General features: G+C 37.7%; 1 protein-coding gene across 2 annotated transcripts in view; it reads right to left on the bottom strand.

Annotated features, from left to right (window-relative positions):
• Positions 1 to 24561, bottom strand: part of MAP2K5 (mitogen-activated protein kinase kinase 5) — a 270714-nt gene that overhangs the window by 140071 nt on the left and 106082 nt on the right. For both annotated transcript variants that reach the window (XM_010834516.1, XM_010834517.1), the window contains exons 12-13: positions 17811 to 17872; positions 11917 to 11965 (exon numbers count right to left, since the gene is read on the bottom strand). In XM_010834516.1, the coding sequence (XP_010832818.1) occupies positions 11917 to 11965; positions 17811 to 17872 (111 nt within the window). The remainder of the gene's footprint in view (positions 1 to 11916; positions 11966 to 17810; positions 17873 to 24561) is intronic.

Consider the following 24561-nt stretch of genomic DNA (forward strand, 5'->3'; position numbering starts at 1 on the left):
GGATTCTCCAGGCAACAACACTGGAGTGGGTTGCCATTTCCTTCTCCAATGCATGAAAGTGAAAAGTCAAAGTGAAGTCACTCAGTTGTGTCCGACTCTTAGCAACCCCATGGACTGCAGCCTAACATGCTCCTCCGTCCATGGTATTTTCCAGGCAAGAGTACTGGAGTGGCGTGCCATCGCCTTCTCTGATACTTCTCTGGCACTTGCTATATGCCAAGCTAAATGCATTTATCATCATATGTGTTCTGTAGCTTATTTAATTCTCATCATAACCCTTGAGATAGGTCTATTATTAACCCCATTTTATAGGTGAGTAAATTGAGACTCAAGTTAGTGAAATTACTCGCTCAAAGCCATACAACTAGAGTTTACAATCCTAACTCTTAAACCCTAGCAAAGAGCATTATGTTTATGAGATAAATATCATCTGAATTTGTGGGCTAGGTTACTATCCCAGTTTTGGCCTTGAATAGCTGTGTTGATCTTTATCATATGCTTACTTTAGATTTTTTTCACTTATCACATAAAGTAGATACAGGAGAGAAGATTGAGGAAGGTTCTAACTATTCTCTCACTTAACCTCTTGCTGCTCATCTTGATAAGCAGTAATTTGAACTATAACATAGCTATTATGTGCCAGAGTGTTATGATCTCAAAGAGGTTAAAACTGATCCAAAGTCACATAGTTGAGTTGTATTAAGAAGCTGAAGCAGAACTTAAATCTTGATCTGACCCTAAATCTAGAGCTGCTGCTGCTGCTGCTGCTAAGTAGCTTCAGTCATGCCCGACTCTGTGCGACCCCATAGATGGCAGCCTACTAGGCTTCTCTGTCTCTGGGATTCTCCAGGCAAGAACACTGGAGTGGGTTGCCATTTCCTTCTCCAATGCATGAAAGTGAAAAGTCAAAGTGAAGTCACTCAGTTGTGTCCGACTCCTAGCGACCCCATGGACTGCAGCCTACCAGGCTCCTCAGTCCATGGGATTTTCCAGGCAAGAGTACTGGAGTGGGGTGCCATTGCCTTCTCCGAAATCTAGAGCTACCAACCAGTTATCACTTTTCTCCTGATTCAGTTATTTATCCTTTTTAAGCTTCAGTTTCTTCATCTGATAATGGGAAGACAATGACACCTTCCGTGCAGGGTTATAAAGAAGCTTAAATAAAATGATACACACAAAAGATCTAATACAACAGTACAAATAAGGCACTCAAAAAATAATAACAGTAACAGTAATAATTACCGCATCCAATGGAGAAGAAATTTAATTCCCCAACAGCAAAAGAATGGATTTCATTTCCATGGTGCTGATCACCTTAAATCATGCCTTTAGAGAAAGGGACAGCCATGGAGGTTTAACTGCTTGCTAAACATTCTTGGCAGAATATTCTATCTGAAGATAAATATCTTACTTTAATAACAGAGAGAGGAACAAAGGATGCCCTTCCAATTCAGCTACACTACAAAAAACTCCAGGAGAAAAAAATTATTCCCAGAAAACAGTGATTCAGTGTATTCACCTAACAAATATACATTGGCACACAATCAGTGTTACAAACATACTGTGGCCTCCAACCCTCTACCAACAGGAACCACCTGGCACACAGCTGCTCTCCCTCTCCGTCTGAAGAAACCCTAAAACTTCATAGTTAGATTAAAAGACAAAGCTGTGAGCAGGGCTTAGTCACTCCAACACGCAACAGACCACAGAGGCCTCATGTTGGCTTGTTGGACAGCGGCTCGCCATTAAGGTGAGGGGTATATATTTGGGTGCCATAAAGAACTGTGAGTCAAACACACAATGACAACATAATCTACTTTAAATCCCAATCCCCAGCCAGGCAGAAGCATCTTAGGATAGGTATTTACAGGGGACTAAATTCAGTCTCACTTTTCACTTTCATGCATTGGAGAAGGAAATGGCAACCCGCTCCAGTGTTCCTGCCTAGAGGATCCCAGGGATGGGGGAGCCTGGTGGGCTGCTGTCTATGGGGTTGCAGAGTCGGACACGACTGAAGCGACTTAGCAGCAGCAGCAAATACCCTCTCAGACTATTTGTAATCCCTCTCTGTATTGAACATGACTTCTCTTGCCTAAGATTTTCACTGATACTCATTTTCAGAGAGAAGGGAAAGTGGCTTGCATGACAATCTCCCTGGGTCCTCACCTTCTTAGAAATGTCCTAAAAGGGATGGCTCTGTCTATGATAAATCCCATCACAGATGCATGGGTGAAAGAGAAACTAAGTCCACAATATCAGTCCTCTCTGATTAAGTATACCACCTCAACACAGACAATCATAGAACAACCACATATTCTTTCTTTATTAAGCTTTTTAATTTGAGATAATTGTAGACTCGTATGCAGTTATAAATAAAAGAATACATTCTGTATACCCTCTACCCATTTCCTCCCAATGGTGACATCTTAAAAATCTCTGGTACAATATCACAAATGAGATATTGACACTGATACCATCAGGACAGAGAATGTGCCCATCACCACATCTTTTACAGCCACACCACCTCCTTCCTACACCTGCATCCTCTCATTAGCCTCTGGAAACCACTAATCTACTCTCCATTTTTGTAATTGTCATTTCAAGAATTTTATAAAAATGGAGTCACACAGTATGTAATCTTTTGTGACTAGGTTTTCTTTTTAACTCATAATTCTCTGGAGATTCATCCAGGCTGTGTATATCCAAAGCTCATTCGTTTTTACTGCTGAGTAGTAGTACATGGTGTGAATGGAGTACAGCTTGTTTAACCATTCACTCATAAATGATGTCAGGGCTGTTTCCAGTTTTTGGCTGTTATGAACAAAGCTACTATAAATACTTGTGTACAGCTTTTTGTGTGAACGTAAGTCTTCATTTCTCTGGGATAAATGCCCAGGAGTGCAAGTGCTGGGTCATATGATAGTTGCATGTTTAGATTTTTAAGAAATGTCAAATTGTTTTCCAGCAGGGCTGCATCGTTATACATTCCTATCAGCAGTGTATTAGTGATCTAATTTCTCTGCATCCTTGCCAGCATTTGATGTTATCGCTATTTTTAAAATTCTGGCAGGTGTGTAGTAGTACCTTGCTGTGGCTTTAATTTGCATTATCTTAACAGCTAATGATGCTGAAATCCTCTCCTGTGCTTATCTGCCATTTGTATATCCTCTTCAGTGGAATGTTTCTTCTAATATTTTATTTTATATTGGGATTGTTTGGGGGCGTGCTGTTGAGTTTTGATAGTTGTTTATATACCCTAGACGTACAATCTTTAAAAAAACACTTTTAAGGAATGCTATATGGGGTTTCCTGTCTTGAAAATCATTACCAGAAATACAGAAATTTCTAGTGATTACTCAAGGGAAAGAGAATGAATGAGCAAAGTGGGGAAGGAGGCTTAATTTTTAGAGATGCTCATTTGTGTGGCAAGTAACAGATACTTGCCAGGTTATGTATATCCAACATAAAATCAACAACCCAGAGTCACTGAACTAGTTTGTTTGCTTCAGTTAATGGGCTAAACCTTTTTTTTTTCCCCCTCCAAAAACACAAGTGCTCATAAGTTACAATCTACTACATCACTGGCATATGATTAATGTATACATCTAAAGGATACTATTTAAAGGATTTGAACAGGAGCCTAGCTATAACTGTGCTTCCACCATGAGCACTTAACATATGCTTAACATAAACGCCTCCTTCCAGACACATTTGATTAAGCGGTCACAAAGCCCAGGGAAGGAGCCTGTGCATGCCAGTCCTCTCATCATCACATAATACAACATAAAACCAACTGGGGATGGTTTCTTTTAAAACGTCTTGGGTTGCTCAAACCAGTCTTTTTAAAACCTGTTTGGTCCTCTAGATAGCAAAAATAAAACTCACGTATGGGTAAGCACCAACTATGTAAAACTCTGCAAAAGAGGTTATGAAAGTCTGTGTATGTTACATTTCTTCATACAATACTTCAAGTTAACCAGGTGAGTTTCCTATTGATAGAAATGTTTTCCAACAATCCTTTCCCTAAAGAATCCAGCAAATGATCATTCCTAACTTTTCCCCATCACAATTTCCAACTTTTAAATACACTAAGGTATTCTTTTAACACTACCACCTTGATATCAAAGCTCATTTCCTAAGGAATTCAGAGGTTTTACTTCTACAAGTTCATTCCTTTTCTTTCATTTAATAAATGAAACATAACTTGGAATATAACATAAATATTCTTATAACACTCTAAGTTTTAAAATTTACACTGATCTCACTTAAAAGGTATTAGCAAATATACATAACATTCACCTGCCTACACTCTTCTATGTTATCAGCCTCCAATTCTCTTACACATTCCTTCCTTAAAAAGGGTGCCCTTGAGGGGGACCTTCTTGTACATTCTGGTGGCAACTTCTTGTGGAACTACAATTATTTCAAAATAGAAATTTTTTTTTTAATTCCTTTGTTTTCCACCTAAGTTGTGACTCTATATGTCCTTTCTGTAACTTTTTGTTCATGATAATATTTTATTTTCAATATACTTTACAATTTAAAAACTTTTTCCCCATAAAGAGTTTATCTTTTGATTTGATTCCATCAGTTTGATTTAGAAAGCAACCATATTCTTAGATAAGCCACACTGCTTTAATTCTCAATTATTTGTCTGCATTTAAGCCTCTTTAGTTCTAAAATATTTATTTCCTAGAGTTCCCCATTTTGAAGGAACACAAAATAGTCTGTACACATTAAGTACTTAGAACAGGGCCTAGTACACAGTAAGCACCTAATTAATATTCACTACTGTTATTATTACTATTATTACAATTTTCATAGAAAAGCTACTCTCAGGGATTTTCATTTGTTTTCTTTCTTCTCCATACCTCACTTGCTTTGTACCTTGTTAAGATATCATATTTCCTTCTGTTACAAAGCAAAGAATCCAGAATCCTGGTGCTTGTCAGAACCTGAATGATCATCTGGCCATCCTCTCATCATATATTTGAGGAAACTGATGCCTAGAGAGCAGGAGTCACCTGCTGTTCCAGGGTCACACAATGAGGCAATCGGTCAACAGGACTGGACTGGGAATTTACATAAAACCTATTCCCTCTTAGAAATTGAACTTTTAAAACTGCCCAAGTCAGGCCAATTCAGTGGTGCACATTTGCAGTTCTTAAATAATATCTGAGGGGGAAAAAATGGGTTAACTAAGGAAAGAAAAATCTGTCCAATTTCTAGATGCTCTAAATTGTTGACCAAGGACAACAGCAACTTTCTTCTCTTTTCCTTCCTTTTCCCCCTGCTCCCTTTCTTTTGCCACCCCCTCTCTTTCTGACATTGCAAACCTTGAGGGTTTCCTTTTTTTGTCTTTCAAGCTAGTGAGTTGCTAGACCAAACTTAAGTAGGATTTTTCAGGCATTACAAGATATGGTAATAAAGACAGAATCAACCAGACCCCTTGAAAGAATGGTCTGTCTCTTTAGGCAGGGAAATCTCTTTCTAAAGTAGAAATTCCACTGCACTGCTAAGAACTAAGAGATTGCCTTTTTTCTCTTCCTTTTTTAAAGAAAGTTTGATTTACTGAGGTATTGGGTTGGTCCAATATAATTTACAGTAAAATTCATCCTCTCTAGATGTGTAAGTTTAAGTGTTCTAACAAACATGTACAGTCATATAACCATCACCAAAATCAAGATACAGAACATTTGCAACATCTCCCCAAAGTCCCTCACAGCTCTACAGTCAACTCTTCCTCTACCTTGGGCAACCACCAATGTGTTTTCCATCCTTATAGCTTTGCCTTTTCCAGAATGTCATGGAAGTGGAATGACACAACAGGTAGCCCTTTGAGTCTGGCTTCTTCCACTGAGCATAAGGAAGCGGGATGCATCTGTGTCACTGCATGAATCAGCAGTTTCTTCCCTATTATTGTTGAGTAGTATTCCATGTAGGGATGTACTACAGTCTATTTATTCACCAGCTAAAAGACACTTAAGTCATTTCCAGTTTGGAGCTATTACACATAAAGCCATATGGCATGGGACTGCCAAATCACTTTGGAGGACAGTATCAAACTGCTTTCCAAAGTGGCTGGACCACTTCATATTCCTACCAGCAATGTATGAGAGTCCAGTTGCTCCGTATTCTTTGTCAGCACTTGGCATTACCAGTTTTTTCCTTAATTTTAAAGAAAGTCTCTCTTTTAGCAGGAAAAAAAATGTGGCAGGAAACATTTTTATCACATTGAGCTATTGTTGAAAGTTGAAGCAATTTTAGCTCCTCTCTTCCTCTTAAAATCCCTAAGTAACCCACCCAGAAATTCTAACTCTACATTTATATATATATTCAGAACCTGACCACTTCTCCACATCTTCACAACTGAGCCTCTATAACCCACCTGGTTACTGTGACACTGCCTAACAGCTGACAGCACCCTCTCTCATGTCCTCAGTGTGACACACTGACCTCCCTGCTGTTCCATGAGCACATTATGCACATCCCACTGGTATCTTCTGCTCTGTTCTCCCATATACCTTCCCGGCTAGTAACTCTCTTCCTTTAAGCCTTCGCTTCAATCTCTCTGTGAGGCCTACCTGCTGAACACTGCAGCCCGTCTTTTGCCTCCCCTAAGTTTCATCTACGTTTTCTTTTCTTTATATTAATGACTACCCTCTAACATACTCTTTACTTATTTATTTTTATTATGTTCATTATTTATGGATGGCTTCCCAACCTAGAAGATAAGTTCCACGAGTGTCAGAATCTTTTGTTTTATGTAAATCAATATATTCCAACTAGATAGACAAGTGCCTAGAACACAGTTGAGATAAAAAGTTGCTCAATGAAAAAACTAAAAACATTGGCTTTGGAGAAACAGACACAGAATACAGACTTATGGACATGGGGAAAGGGAAGGAGAGGGTGAGATGTATGGAGAGGAACATGGAAACATATATTACCATATGTAAAATAGATAGCCAACGGGAATTTGCTGTATGGCTCAGGAAACTCAAATGGGGGATCTGCATCGACCTAGAGGGGTGGGATGGGGAGGGAGATGGGAGGGAGGCTCAAGAGGGAGAGGACATATGTACATCTATGGCTGAGTCATGTTAAGGTTTGACAGAAAACAGCAAAATTCTGTAAAGCAATTATCCTTCAATTAAAAATAATTTTAAAAAACTGGCTTTGGTGTCTATGACAACACCAATTGGAAGATAAGTATTGAGGCCGGTGTTATAAAAAAAATAATAAGAGGAGTAGAAAATAAAATTTCTAACATGTATATTGAAACCACGAGACTTAGTTTCTCCAAACATAAATCTATTTGGGCAGCATTCACATTCAGAGTAATACAACTATATATATATATATATATAATATGAGAAAGCTCTCCTATTAGAGAAAATTAATGAAACTAACCAGGATTGTATATGCAAAAAATATCCTGGGACACCAACTATCTAGGCTTTTTTCTTTCTATAAACTTCTCCATCTGTGTAAGACTGCCCCAGCCTGACTGCCAATTTTATTTTCTTAATCCAAGTTCTATTCTCATTACCATTCCATTTCTATTTTTTATCCTCAGGGAAACACAGAGCAGTTACTGCCAGGGCATTCTCACATCTTCCAAAGAAATGGCATAGGTGTTAATCTTGTATTTATGTTTGATGTGGGTAATGATGGCTGTGACTGGAGCTGTAGGTTTATTAATATGCAGGGCTCTCACCTCATTAGTGGCGATGTATGTTTTGAAGTTAAGCTGCAATATTTGCTGTAATGCTGGATCTGGCCTAACAGACTTTCTCACTGTTCATTTTCTTTGTTTTTACTCAGTCAGTACATGCTATGCTTACAGGGCTCACACAAATGCTTTTTAATAAAGACAATTTTTTTCCACAGTAGTTAATCTTGGTGGATGTTTCAAACAGTTTTAATAATTACGTCTTCATGTGATATCACATGCTTTTCTTGAAGAAAAGATTTTCATAATTTTTGACCTAGTAATACAAAGTAGAATAAACTCTCTCCCTGGATTGATTTGGAAATGAGATAAGCTTATTAACAGAATAAAGTGGTTAATTCTAATAATGCTGCTGCTACTGCTGCTAAGTCTCTTCAGTCGTGTCCAACTCTGTGTGATCCCATAGACGGCAGCCCACCAGGTTCCCCCATCCCTGGGATTGTCCAGGCAAGAACACTGGAGTGGGTTGCCATTTCCTTCTCCAATAATTCTAATAATAGTTATTATATAATTAAAACATACCTGCACTAGTAATATCTGATAGTTTATAAAAACTTTCGTATATATCACATCAACTAGATTGTTAAAAGAACAAAATAAACATCAGTAAAACCTGATTGAATATAATATATGATGATCCCCTATGGGTTGGTGGGATCTTGTACACTTCAATTCCTAAAAAAATTTCCACTTTACACAATACACAAATAAACTGACCTGCATCAGACTAACAAGGCCCACAGGACGGACGGGTGGCCCGTCACTGCTGCTGCTCAGGCTTTGTTCTGCTCTACAGTCCTCATGGGGTTTTGCTCTATAGGAAAGGCTCAATTTTCAACAGCTTGTCTGGAAGCCATTAACTATCTTTTACAATATAAATTCCACAATATATTATATACTTCTATATGCATAATTTTTTTTAACAGTCACAAATCCAGGACCACTGTACTTCAGGGAAGCCACTGAAATGTGAGAGACAGTTTGTCCTCTTTACTGAATACATATCCATTTCTTAGTCTTCTGAAATTTGTGTTCCTGAGTATAAGGATCCTGGCTTTTAGGGACAGCGGTTGGTGAGGAAGAAGCCAACTGTCAGAGGAGAATACAGGTACTTAGACAAGACAAAGGAAAGGAGGCTTAGCCCGCTCATGAGTGTTTGCCTTTCCCTGTCTTCATTTCGCTCTGTCTTCTCACAGCGCTTGTACCAGGCTCCCCGCAGCCCCTGCCAGAGAAGGACCACTGTCTTTGATTTGACAGCATGAAACATATTCAGCTAGAACTCCCCTCACCATTCATTTCGAGAAAGCAAAAACAAGGATATGTGCTTTTATGAAGGTACAGCAATAAGCCTATTCAGCATAAGTGTATAAAAAAAGTATATTACCTATTTAATTGCCTTAGCTGAACTTAAAAGCTCTGATCTTTAATTGCCTGATTGAACTGATCTAGAAAGCTATAATTTTTTAATCAAGGAGAAAATTAAATAGCTTTTGGTAAATATAAAGGCATCTTTAATCTTATTTTTATGAAATCCAAGTTATTAAATATGGACAAAACCTCTAAAATATTAAGTTAACAACTACTCAATCTAGAGTAAATTTCTCATTACAAAGCTTTACAAAAGTCTCCTGGGACACGTGGCTTCTTCCACTTTCCAGTAAAAAACATGTACTTTTAAATCCAGAAGGTAAAATTTCCACAAATAACAATGAAACTCAAAAGCTAAACATACATATTTAATAAGGTAAACTACGACAGCACACTGTTTCTATAGCTGAGGACCCATAATTACTGGGGAATAACTGTCCATCTGCACCGTAATTCATCAGTCTTTGCATTGAGAGAGACACAGACGCACATTCACTTATTGATACTTACTTAACACTGAATATATACCCATTACTATACATAAAATAGATAACCAACAAGGAACTACTCTATAGTACAGGGAACTATACTCAATATTTTGTAATAACCTATAAGGGAAAAGAATCTGTATATCTTTGTACAAATCTGTGTATATTTGTGTAAAATCTGTGTATGAATGAATCATCTTGCTGTATCCTACACAACATCGTATACCTGAACATTGAACACAACACACTGAATACCTGAACACAACATCGTAAATCAACTGTACTTCAGTTAAACAAATAAATTAAAAAAATGGAAACTCCTTGAGAGGGTTAGTGGGCCCACTACCAGAATCCCCACTTAGCCTCTCACCGATAACCTTGACCCATAACCAGTGGCATCTTATAGTGGTTACTCTCTGTGGGAACTGGACTGGCTAGCACAGACTGAAAAGAGAAGTGCAGGCTTAGGATTCCTTTTTGAAACTTCTATGACCTTAATCAGTCAAACCACTAACGCCCTCATACATCACTGATCAAAGAACCCTTCTCAGCCCAAACTGCATCCAGAGCTGGGGAGAAGGACCTACCTGCCTCTGAGAGGCTTTGCTCAGCCACACTTGCCCACAGGGACACAGGGTGGTTGCACAGGACTCTAACCAACTCTTCAGTCTTTATTTTTAGATGCAGACATAAATCCATTAGACATGTCTATCAAGACACCATTTCAAATGAAAAATTCCATTATTCTTCCAGACAAAAAGTGAAGCTAAAACCAATGGTTTTAAAGAAGAAAAACAAAGATGACTGCAGAATAACTGAATAGCATTTCCCTATCTACTATAGTTCTTAGTGCTACTAAGAGTCCGCATAGAAAGTTATTATAAGTGAGAATTCCCTATAAGCCAGAATTATGTTGTATGCCCAGAGTACAGGATGAGCCTAAGGGTCACTTTAATAATAACATTTGCATTTCCATGGCAAAGGCCTTTAAATTAAGGTTCTGCTGCTGAGCACTGATGACTTCCTTGAGTTCCTTTGTCAAAAGGATAGCAGATGTTCATAAAAATCAATAAAATGACAAGAACTGAGCACTGTGCTAACTCCTATTAAAATGGCTATAACCACTTTATGGGTTTGCAAGTGTGGGGCAGTTGGAGTACAGGGGAGGAATATAAGTCATATTACATTAAAGACTGTTCTCTTTTAATCCTGGGGAGAAAATGCTCCACTTTTTCTCACCCACCAGATGTACTAACATGTTTATTTATTCCCAGGAAGAATAATTCTGACACAGTTAGTTCACTCTCTCTACATGTAACTTTTGTACCAACTATATACTCAGAAATAGAGTGGACTGGCTTTAAAGAAAAACTTGGTTTATAATTCCATTTAATCAGCATAAACACCTTCAAGAACTGAACTGAAAGTTTTGCATGTCAATATCTACATACCCTCTCCAAAAGAGGAAGGAGAATTTAAACAAAAATTTGCAATCACTAGGATATTAAAACTACAACCACAATCACAACAAAAAACCCTTAGTGACAGATGTGATGCTACAACTGCAGGCATCGGTTGTTTTCTCTCTCATAGCTTATACCTTAAAAACAAACAAAACTTTCCCTTAATCACATCTAATGTGTATGCTGTTGCATTCTCCAAATGTGCATAAAGCTAGGCTGAACAGATGTGTAAACTTAAACAGTAGTTACTAACATTAGGCCAAGTTGCAGTTGCTTTTTTATAGTCTGTTTCTCACTTAATAATTTGCTCCAAATGAATTCAGACATTTTGGGAATATTAAAAAGTGCGAAAGGAGGTTCCTTTTGCAACATTCAACAGTTACCTGGTAATTCTTTTCATGCATTCTGTTAATAGACTTAGGAGACTAATTGCTGATGCATTCACCAATTCCTTCAAGTTTCACTTTCAAGGTCTGTGAAGCTGCCTCTTAAGAAACAGTGCATGAGGATAATTGAAATGTTAACAAAAGGAAGGGATACAACTGCTAGAAAGTGAAGGCTTTTCATTAACTAGAGTTAAGAAAAATAAGATCCTGTCATTTCCAAATACTGTGAAATACCATTTTATGTGTTTCGTAAACATCATTCACAAAAAAAATATAATACCAAGTATATAATCTATATCAGAGCTGTTAAGGAATAAAATTTTTTAAAAATAACATTTATGAAGGCGCCATCTTACTATCAAATATATCACCTGGCTTAAATATGAGATCATCTAATTCACTTTAAAAATCAAGGTTTCCAGAGAGCCCCCCACCCTACCCCCAAATAAGTCAGAGCTCATAAGCTCAGTACATACCTCTATGTAAAATCTTTAAACTCCACAAATAAGTAAGGCCTTTAACAACCTAAATTTAAGAAAGAGAAAACGGGTCAATGATGGTTTTTATGAGGAATTTTCCACATTTAAACACACAATCATATCCACCATAATTTCTTCCTTCAAAAGTCTGTTAACCAACAAGCATTTACTGAACACCTTCCGTGCCGGGCACTGTAGGGATACTGAATGTACAAGCTACAGGCTCCTTCACTTAATAAACTCACAATGTTCTGAGGATAAGGTACGAAAGAAACGAGTATGTGCGCACACAGAGCGACTCGGGAGTCCAGGCACACCAAAGTTCTCAGTGCTAGTGTACGGGGGGAGGACAGGGAAAAGGGACACAGATTCTCACTTATTTTCTATACTTCTGCATATGAAAAAAAAGTTAAGTCATGACATTTATGACCAAGGAGAGACATTCCTTTTCATATTTACTTTTAACTGAAGGATAATTGCTTTTCCAGTATTGTGTTGGGATTTCTGCCAACTATCAACATGAATCAGGATAATTGCTTTTCCAGTATTGTGTTGGGATTTCTGCCAAATATCAACATGAATCAGCCATAGGTATACCTATGTCCCCCCTCTCTTGAATCTCCCTCCCACCAAGGAGAGACATTTTTAAAAACTTAACTAATGAAGGCAATGGATGGAGTAAAGGCTGCTTCCCCTAACAACAGTCAGGAGGGCTTTATTGAAGTGCCAGGCTCTGAGCAGCAGATCCCACTGATGTGAGGAAAAGTGGAAAAAGCATTCAGGCCAAGGTAAAAACGTATGATCAGAGTGTTGGGGCAGTGTAGTTTTCAAAAACATCAAGGTCATGAACGACAAAGAAACACTGAGACACTGTTCTAGATTAACAGAGACTAAAGAGACATGACAACTGTTATAATGTATAATCCCAGACTGGATGCTGGACAAGAAAACTTTTTCTTGTGGTCTATAAAGGGTATTATTAGACAACTGGCAAAACCTGAATAAGGACTGTTGATTAGGTAATAATGATGTATCAGTGCTAATTTTCTGATTTTGATCAGTATATAGAGGTGATTTAAAAGAATATACTTGTTCTTAAGAAAAATACACCTGGAATATTTAGGAGTAAAAGGTCATGACACTTACAACTTATTCTCAAATGTTTCAGGAAAACTATATAGGGACCTCCCTGGTGGTCCAGTGGTTAAGAATTCACCTATCAATGCAGGGGACACAGATTCAATGCCTGGTCTTGGAAGATCCCACGTGCTGCAAGACAAGTAAGCCTGTGTGCCAAGCTGCTGAGCCCATGTGTCACAACTACTGAAGCCCGTACACCCTAGAGCCTGTGCTCCATGAAAAGACAGCCACCGCGATGGGAAGCCTGTGCGCCACAACTAGAGAGTAGCCCCCACCTGATGAAACTAGAGAAAGTCTGAGCACAGCAACAAAGACCTAGCATAGCCAAAAATAAAAGTAAATGATAAAATTAAAAAATTTTAAATGTGTGTGTGTGTATGTGTGTGTGTGTGTGTGTGCGCGCGCATGCGTGTGTGTGTGTGTGTTTAGTAGTTGTGGTGCACAGGCTTAGTGCGTGCTCAGTCACTTCAGTTGTGTCTGACTCTTTGTGACTCCATGGACTATAGCCTGCCAGGCTTCTCTGTCAAGGCATTCTCCAGGCAAGAATACTGCAGTGGGCTGCCATGCTCTTCTCCAGGGGCTCTTTTCAACCTGGGGATCGAACTGGCATCCACCTGTGTCTCCTGTCTTGCAGGCAGATACTTTGTCCACTGAGCCACCTGGGAAGCCCATGTTGTGGCTCAGACTACCAAGGATCCGCCTGCAAGGCAGGAGACCTGGGTTTGATCCCTGGATCGGGAAGATCCCCTGGACATGGGCATCACAATTCACTCCAATATTCTTGCCTGGAGAATCGCATGGACAGAGAAGTCTGGTGGGCTGTAGTCCATGGGGTTGCACAGAGTTGGACACGACTGAACAACTAACACACACACAAACATACATATGTTTAAGCAAATGTGGTTAATTGTTAACAATTGGGGGGTTTGGGTGAAGCATCTTTGGGAATTCTTAGTATTTCCAAATAGTAGTTTTCTGGAAGTTTAAAATTATTCCAAAATAAAAACTTTCCCCTAAAACATTTTAAATGACATTAGGGTAGAAAACAACAAAGTGTGTCAAGATGATGATCCTCACAAGCCATTCTGACCGGCTGCTGCAAGCCTGTGTGTGGAAGCATAATATCAAAAGGGCACGTAAAAGAAATAAAGAGAGAAAATAAAACCGTCTGGGTTAGATTTTGGATTTTTAAAATTTAATAGCCCGAATTAAGAATAATTAGTTGAGTAAGATACTGAAAAGAAGATGTTTCTGAGACCTTAAGTACATGGGGGACAGTGCTACCTTCTATGTGGGAAATTTAATCATTAAAAGTCTCAAAAGTCTTTATATAGAAGGTGTTATAAAAGGAGATGCATATGTTTTTGTTCATACCCACTGGTCCTGTATGCACATGAGTGTGAACTTCACAACCTGAAGGCTGACCATTCATAACTAGGTATCAGATACAAAGGACACACCACTATTATTAAAGATTTGCGGCAAGAATTTGTAAACGTCCATCATAATAGACATTTTTAGGTGAGTCAGGAATATAAGAAAAACTACCATTATGAGAAGTAATTGGCAATTTACATATCTTGAGAATGATGAAAAGAGGGTTGGGGCTAAATATGCAAGGATTTTAGTTGATCAAAAAAGATTAAGAGCAATATTAAAAATAGAAATATAAAGGGGAAAACAATTTATAAATACGAAAAATGCAGAAGATAAAATCTATATCAATTAATGCTGAGCAGAAGTTAACATATTTAATTATTCTGAGTGGAATGTACTCCTGAAAAATTTGCTAATGCATTATAATCAATTCTATGATATATTTGTCTATTTTAAGAGAACGGAATACATATCTATAGCAAATGATTTCTTCCAGAATTCAGACTAAGTGGCATTACAATAAAACACATGTACTCTGAACAGTAAGATAATTAAAAAAAGAAAATATTAAAATAGCAATAACTAACACAGAAGGAATAAACAGGACAAAAATATTTCCTTAAATGCTTGTAAAAAAATAACATCAACAATAAAAACAATATCTTCTTTGAGCAAAGGACAAGGTCATCTTATTTAGTAATCACCCTCTGAGTTCTGGAAACAAGGTTAAATTTCTCAACATAAGCTTAGTTGAATATTATAAAGTTTTCCCATTAAACATAGCTCACCACTAAAAATTAGTCCCACAGAAAATGAATAATCAGAAAACATACAAGGTGAAGTCAACCCACCATATTCAGATTACTGGGCAGAAAAAAGTAAAACAAATACTGATTTTATGATACTTGCTAAAATTAAAAGTTTTATTGGAGATTCAAAAAAGAAAATATTCTTCCAAATTTGCCAAAATAGACTACATTTTCCTTTAGAAGAAAAATAAGTGTACAGGGAGCTAGCAATCTGTTCATTGAAAACCTAGAGGGTATTATTGGTATTCAGTAAGCCAGGTTTCACAACAATGGCTTGACGAAGCCTTGACACTAAAAGTGCTCATATCTGCTGTCAATCACTCACTGCTTGACACGTCAAGTGCACATCGTTTCAGGGACGACTTCCATCAACATGAGCACTCACAGTGCACAGTGTCACTGCTTCAGAAATTAGAGGAAAAATAAAATGTGTTAGGTGGCAGGGAAAGGCAGAAAGGCATTCTTCTTTATAGGAAGGCCAGATTCAAACAAAGTGGGAAAAAATCACTGAGCAAGTTGGAAGGCTGAAATCAACCAGTTTATATGGACTTCTTTTTCTGGGAAAATACTCTCTTGCCATACATCCATCAAGAGAAAATGTGAACAACATATTATAAAGGCTGACAGGGGTCTATTCTGTAATGAACCTTGGATCTGTGGGCCTGTACAGCATGCCAGACTATTAGAATTCAGAAAATAAAGTTACTGTGGGGAGGAAGAGATGCCAAGATGAGGTTCTAAGACATGAAAAGAATCTGAAGCAGTGTATATTGTTACTCTCGTATTCCTTCATTTGTACTTTTCTCTTTTACTTTCAAATGTTGTTCTTCCTTTCATTTCCTCCTCTTTTTTTCTCATTCTCTTAGGAAAGCAGAGGGAAAGAGTATGGGGCCCAGAGTTAAACTGCCCTGGGTTCTGATTATTACTGATTAATTACAGAACTCTAGGCAAGCTATTTACCTTTGCTGTACATCATCTCGCACATGTTTAAAATATGTACAATAATCTATAGTTACCGTGAAGGTTAACTGGCATTTATTTCAAATGCTTTTCACTAAAACCATTGTCATATTTTCGATTACTCAATAGGTAAGCCCTGTATTAGAGTTGGATTTTTTTTTTTTTTTTTCTTGACTCCATTCACTTCACAGGCTTCCCACTTCAGGAGAATTGAAAATACCAATGGCCTTGTGTGGCTGCCCTACACAAGAGGGAGGCAAGATTTATGAACTCCAGGAAGAACAAGCTTCTCTTCTGAAGAAGGCAGGTTCCTATTTTAGCCAAGTTTGATAGATAATTGAGTATAGAGAACTCATATACTTTTTTCTTTTTCAATTGGTATCCCTCTTTTTTTTTTTTTGCCCTTTATTATACGTGTTATTAAACTTTAGAGCCAAGAACTGCCAAAAGCCACAAAGCATTCATTCCCCCTGAGATTAAAAGAGGAAATGAAACATTTTTATTTTCATCTAAAATGGTGATTTAAGTACGCGAATTTCATACTCATCTACCTAAACATGTAGATTAGAAGCTACTTAGCAGCAATAGCATCAGAAAAGAAAGTTCTCATCACCCTGGGCAGTTCACACTAATAATTGGAAAGAAAAAAGGAAAGCTGTGAATTACAATGAACTAAGACTAAATAAGGGTCCATGTTGGATTAAAGGATTTGAGTTGTCAGTTTGATGTATAATGAATGTGAAAATCAGCCATTTAATTAAATGGTACATGGTATAATCACTTTGTTCTGCATTAAACTGCTTAAGTTATCAGAGTGCCTTTAGGTTAGCAACTGTTTACTATTACACCACCCATGACTTCTCTTAGACACTGTTTAGCCTATGTTATCCCAAATTTGAAATCTGGAGTTTAAATAATAATGTTAATTTAGTTGATATATTTTGTCAGTTTATTAGTGAATATAGAAAAATGGAAACTTCTTTTAATTACAAAGGAATAAATTCCTAGACACAGATGGTGAAACAATTAAAAACCAAGTACATAAAACATATACAAAAATCTTTAAGACCAAAGTAGTATTTCCTTGCAGACGGTTTTACTTTAATAATTTAGGCTTTAAATGTATTTTCTAATTGTGTGCCTGTAACTACAAAATGTCAATAAAACAGCTTTCTTTTTGAAGAATGTGGAAATTTTACTGATTAATAAGAGTAGTAAGATCGCTGCAAACACATGAACTAGCACAAGTCAGAATATGCAAGAAATTCCCCGGCGGTCCAGTGGTAAGGAGTCAGCTCTTTCACTGATGAGGCCCAGGTTCAATCCCTGATCCAGAAACTAAAATCCTGCAAGCCGCATGGTGTGGCCAAAAAAAAAAAAAAGAAATCCATAAGCCTGAAAACTGTCATGTTTCTATGTCATTATTATAGGTTGGTCTACAAGAGGAAGAAAGGACAAAAACGATGAGAGAGTTAAGAAGACCCTGGCAGTCAGTAGGGATTGAAGAAATAGAAAAACAAAAAATCCTAAGGCTATAAGGAGAATAACGCCTGACTAACACAAATAAATCACCCACATGTCATGGAGTGGAAGCCATAGACTCACCGCCACTGCAATTCTTCCAAGGACATGCTCTGGAATTTTTCTATATACATCCAAAGAGCCTCCTGTGGAGACAAATATGTTGTATTACAACAATGAAACCACCAGAACAGTGCACTGGGCCCCTCCTCTGACAGCTACTGTGAGACTTTTTTTTTCCTCTACTTACAGCATGAATTGGATGTCTAGGGTAAAATTAGCTTTCTAGTCCAATTTTATTTATGATACAATCGTAATTCCAGATGAAGCATAACTAGACACTTTCATCTTATTCTCAAGTGTATAATCATACACATGTAAAAACTGAAGGAAAGCAGTGAAGGACCAGCTAAGTATCCGTACTTTACATAAACTTAAATACATACACAAAACTAAAACTAAAGATCGACAGGACGATCATATCTAGGTATCTCACTTGTGTTAACAGTTTTCTCAAAGGTAAACCAAGACCTTATCTTAGAATTTTCACATTAACCAAACAGAAGCTGGTGAGTATAATGTTCAAAATACATATAAAAATTAATAAAGTAAAATGGCAATGTTAACATCTACCTAAATGTATGTTAACCTTCAAATTATGTATCATGACAAGCTATCAACATATTCCAAAGAAGCTTTTTTTTTTTTTTTCTCTAATTTTATTTTATTTTTAAACTTTACATAATTGTATTAGTTTTGCCAAATATCAAAATGAATCCGCCACAGGTATACATGTGTTCCCCATCCCGAACCCTCCTCCCTCCTCCCTCCCCATACCATCCCTCTGGGCCGTCCCAGTGCACCAGCCCCAAGCATCCAGCATCATGCATCGAACCTGGACTGGCAACTCGTTTCCTACATGATATTTTACATGTTTCATTGCCATTCTCCCAAATCTTCCCACCCTCTCCCTCTCCCACAGAGTCCATAAGACTGTTAGAACAAAATAGTTTTTTGTTTTTTTGGAAATTCTCTGATACTATTTTGAAAACTACTTTATGAGGTTAAAAAAAAATCTCTTTAGTCATAATATTTTTCACTAAAATGGTATTCACTAATATGCTTCACCTTTACCAAATTGAGCTTTTGGCGGTTTCCAAAAAATAAAATCATTAGATTATAAACATGATAAAGACAGGAGTCATGTTGTTTCGATTTTTTATCAACCTAGAAATTAGCACAACTAGCAGAGAGGACATATTCTGTATCTGTCAGATGCATAAATAAGTGAATTTAAATCAACATGAAGTTTATCAGATAGGTTAAGTTGCTCTGAAAACATTTTCAAAAGAAGGGATCACAAACCATTTGCGGCAACAATAACATGATTAAAATAACTGCATAACTTTCCCAGGAAACTATTTCAAAGGAACCAATATTCATTTGGAAGTATAAATTTGAGTATGCTTATTAAATATTTAATCTTACACAAGTAGTATAAGAATTTCAGGAAGTTATGCAAAGAAACACTACTTTACTCCTATTAATGATATGATTATATGAGAACTATTTTAACCACATGCAATAACATTTCTTTGAGTCAAGGGTGAGACTTACAGTCTTTCAGCTCCATGAAGGAATTACCCAAGATATCTGAGAAACAATTTTTGTTTCTATTATAGGCTAAAAATTCATATTTAACAATTTACCACTAGATGATTTGTAAGTATGCCTCATAAGATAATAACATGGAGCATATTATCTTCTTCAAATGCAGTTAACTCTATTTGGCAAATACAAAATTTTTTATGTGAAGTTTTCCTAAAGCTGAACATCAGAGAAAAAATTATTTTTCCCTGTAAAAAATATTACATATATTCAATATATAAAGAAACTGGCTTTGTATTTATCCTGTTTAAAGGAGGAAAATGATCACTTCTTGCAGCAGCTTTGGCTTATATTTTTCAGATTCTGATGAGAAGCTAGAAAGCCACAGTATGACTAAGCCTTATGCTTTGTCTCTGGGTGTTACTGGGAAGAGAATGAAAAAGACACTTCTAAAAAAAAAAAAAAGAAAAAGACACTTCTGCAACGAGGTGAACCATATTTATTTACTAAAATGGCATTTTTATTATATATGCAATAAAAGTGAAAACATGGTAGAGAAAACATTTCATGTTCTCATTGATCTTTCAGATGAACTGGCAGTTGTAAGGATAAAAAATCTCAAGAATACCAAGCTTTACATGTTGGTATTTGGAATGCTCAGAAATAGAGTTTAGCAGCCAATCCCCTATGACGTGAACAGCTCGAGTGGCTCAAAACTAGGAGGTGCAAATCTATTCACATATACTACTATACTACTAAGAAGTCCTAAGAGGAGATTTACTTTTACATAGGCTGTAAATCAGGGCCTAATTAGCTAACAGGACAATAGTCAACAAGCTAAATCAAAAAAGGCAAAGATTAGGTTATTACCATTATTAGTAGAACAAGCCAAAAAGAAATCCCATTTTGAGGTAATTCACTGGTCTTTGTAAATATCTATTTAATCTCAGTTATATTCCACTCTCCTTAGCCATCCATATGGGGAAATCTTTACATAGCTGGCTTTGTTGTCATCACAGATTCATCTTGTCTTTGACACAATCATTAGATCCACTTAGAATTAAGAGTTCTGGGACTTCCCTAGTGGTCCAGTGGCTAAGACTTCACACTCCCCATGCAGGGGACCCTGTGTTCAAGGTCAGGAAATTAGATCCCACAGGCCGCAACTAAGAGTTTGAATGCTACAGCAAACATTGGAGATCTCGTATGCCGTAACTAAGACCTGGCACAGCCAAATGCATGCATACATATATATTTTTTTAAAAAGACACTCAAGAGCTCCTACTAAGTCAGATGAGTTCTCGTGATATTAAATAATTCTTATCAGGCTAAAAACGGCAGAGGATTTTCAGTTGAATTTTTACTGAGTTTTACTATCATTTCTATCGTATAGGCCTATTCCCAAAAGGCAATCCTTAGACTCATCAAATCTTAGCACATTAGTGCTGGAGGGACATTAAAGATCAGTCCAATAACTTTATTTGACAGAGGAGAGAAACTGAGTCCTAGAGAGTGGGGTGTTCTAGTCACAGCCATGAGTCAGTTGAGGCCAGAACCCAGGAAAGACTGGAGTCTTTGTTTTTTTTTTTGTTTTTTTATTTTTTTTATTTTTTTATTTTTTTCTCTAATTTTATTTTATTTTTAATCTTTACATAATTGTATTAGTTTTGCCAAATATCAAAATGAATCCGCCACAGGTATACATGTGTTCCCCATCCCGAACCCTCCTCCCTCCTCCCTCCCCATACCAACTGAACTCCAAAGATCTAAAAGGTTTCCCCATAACACACAGCTTGAGAATCACATGTGAACTTTTTAGTCTCACTGAAATGAGACTATATGACACACACTCAGAGAGACAGTTTAATCTTAGCTGTGATATTGGTATGCAAGGCATGTAGAGACTCATTTATCTGTTGCATGTTTGGTTTGATCCTTTTCCTCACGACTCCAAGATCATTGGTCCAGGTCACTGTGATCTGTCACTTTCTTGCATTCCCTAGCCTTAGTCAGTCATTTCCTTGCATGCTACTATCTACCATGAGAACTAGGAGGAAGAATGCTAATAGAATAGCAAAAAACTCACTCAACTGCCAAACAACTACACAGTTCTGTTGATGAAGTGGGGCTATCATCTTCATGAAATTAAGTCAAAAGAACTCATGGGGTAAGGGCTCTGCTTATCCTAATACAGGGCTACAATACAAAGTAGTATCTTGCATGTAGAATAAACACAGATATGTGGCAAATGAACAAAGCAACATTACTATGATATTCATCTCAACATTTTCCTTAAAATGATGATTATTACTAATTATTAATTTGGAAATATTAAAATAGAATTCCTGTAGAACTATTCAAAACCCGAAAGAATGATGCCATCAAGATGTTGTATTCAATATGTCAACAAATCTGGAAGACCCAGCAGTGGCCATAGGTTTGGAAAAGATCAATTTTCATCCCAATTCCCAAGAAGGGTAATACCAAAGAATGTGCTAGCCATTGAACAACTGCACTCATCTCCCATGCTAGTAAGGTCTTGCTTAAAATCTTGTAAGAATTTCCAGATGTCCAAGTTGGGTTTAGAAAAGGAAAAGGAACCAGAGATCAAATTGCCAACATTCACTGGATCATAGAGAAAGCATGGGAATTTCAGAAAAACATCTACCTCTGTTTCATTGACTACGCTAAAGCCTTTGACTGTGTGGATCATAACAAACTGTGGAAAGCTCTTAAAAAGATGGGAATACCTGACCATCTTACCTGTCACCTGAGAAACCTGTATGTGGGTCAAGAAGCAACAGGTAGAACCCTGTATGGAACAACTGATTAGTTCAAGATTGAGAAAGGAGTATGACAGGGCTGTCTGCTGTCACCATGTTTGTTTAACCTGTATGCTGAGCACATCATGAGAAATGCCGGGCTGGACGAGTTACAAGCTGGAATTAAGACAGGCAGAAGAAACGACAACCACCTCAGATATGCAGATAATACCACTCTAAAGGCAGAAAGCAAATAGGAACTAAAGAGGGTCTTGATGAGGGTGAATGAGGAGAGTGAAATAGCTGGTTTAAAACTATATCTTAAGAAAACTAAGATCATGGCATCCGGCCCCATTACTTCATGGCAAATAGAAGGGGAAAAGGTGGAAGTAGTGACAGATTTCCTCTTCTTGGGGTCTAAAACCACTGTGGATGGTGACTACAGCCATGAAATCAGAAGAGGATTGCTTCTTGGCAGGCAAGCTATGATAAACCTAGACAGTGTGTTAAAAACATTACTCTGCTGACAAAGGTCCTTACAGTCAAGGCTATGATCTTCCCACTGGTCACATATGGTTGTGAGAGCTGGACCATAAAGAAGGCAGAACACTAAAGAATTGATGCCTTTGAACTGTGGTGTTGGAGAAGAGTCCTAAAGTCCCTTGGACAGCAAGGAGATCAATCAATTTTAAGGGAAATCAATTCTGAAAACTCATCAGAAGAGCTGATGGTAAAGCTGAAGCTCCAATATTTTGGTCATTTGATGTGAACAGCTGACTCACTGGAAAAGTCCCTGATGCTGGGAAAGATCGAGGGCAGAAGGAGAAGGGGGCATCAGAGGATAAGATGGCTGGATGGCATCACTGATGCAAGGGACATGAACTTGGGCAAACTTCAGGAGATGGTGAGGGACAGTGAGGCCTAATGTGCTGCAGTCCATGGGGCTGCAAAGAGTCGGACATGACAGGGTGACTGAACAACAATTATTAATAGTAAAAAATGTAAATCTGAAGCCACAAGCAAGAAATTCAGAAGCTCTCTTAGCCTCTTCCTGTTGAAAAAAATTAACAGTCCTTTCTTTCTTTGCAACATGGGTTGTGGGGGAAACAATTTACTCCCATGATGGTAATTCAAATACATGTACATAAAGTCTCACATGCTGTATTTGGGTATTTCTGAGTGAACTTAATTTTGACTTAATGGAAAGGCATATCATATCACTTCCCTACTTGAAACCTTTTAATACATCCTAACAAATTCAGGCTGAGACATAAATTCCTCACCAGGACCTATAAGGCCTATACAATTTAGCTTCTGCCTACTTCTCTGTCCTCCTGTCTGGCCCCAGGTCCTCCCAAATCACCAAGACTTTCTTGTGGGGCCCGATGACACCTTGCTTCCCATCTTAGTGCATTTATACTTGATATTCCCTCTACCTTAAAGATCCTCCCTAAGCTGGCTCACTGACTCAGTCTCTGTGAAAATGCCACTCCCATAAAGAAGCCATCCCTGACTGTCAAAGGTGAGCACCTCCTCTCCTCATTGTCATCATCTATCTGCTTTACGTTCTAACTACACTTACTCCCTCTGAGAACATACTGTATGTTTCTTGTCTGTCTCCCCTTCTAGAATTTAAGTCCTGTACCAACAGGGATTAAGTCTTGTTCAGTGTTGTACCCCCAGGTTTAGAATAGTGTCTGAAAGAAAATGCCCAATTGACATCTGGAAATAAACAATATATGATTAAAATAAACAATGAAACTCTACACTGAAATGAGAGATCTAGGTTGAGAGAAAGTTGTGAAGTTTTACTGCAATAGGAAGAGAAGGATTGACGGTACACAGTTTTTGGTCCACATATTTTTGAGGACTGTTTTATTGTATTACAGAGAGAATGAAAGTCCAAAAAAGAGAGGGTGGCTAATGGAGAAACTCTACCAAGGGGATGCACATGTAAAGAGATTTACCTTAAGCAGCTCTTCATGTGAGAGGTGAATCAGGTGAGTGCAGTTGTGACTAAGTTACAGGTGGAAGAGTGAGGACCTGTGAGAGCTCACTATTGTCTCTGAATGAGAAAGAGGCAGGTAAAATCTGGGGGAGGGGAATCAAGTTTTAGAAGAGTTGATGAGGATATGGGAAAAACTTAAGTGAGAGATTTAATTGTTCAGGGACCAGTTAGTGTGGAGTAAAAGGAGTTGCCAAAAGCAGTAGGAGAAGGGTTTTAGAGCCTAGAGAGCGATGAGTCTCAGAAACAGTATTAAATATAGACTACAAAGTGAATTACTTTGTAGAGACATTACTTTGCCAACAAAGGTCTGTCTAGTCAAGGCTATGGTTTTTCCAGTGGTCATGTATGGATGCGAGAGTTGGACTGTGAAGAAAGCTGAGCGCTGAAGAATTGATGCTTTTGAACTGTGGTGTTGGAGAAGACTCTTGAGAGTCCCTTGGACTGCAAGGAGATCCAA

Source organism: Bison bison, unplaced genomic scaffold (assembly GCF_000754665.1).
Source record: "Bison bison bison isolate TAMUID 2011002044 unplaced genomic scaffold, Bison_UMD1.0 scf7180017864034, whole genome shotgun sequence".
NCBI lineage: Eukaryota > Metazoa > Chordata > Mammalia > Artiodactyla > Bovidae > Bison > Bison bison.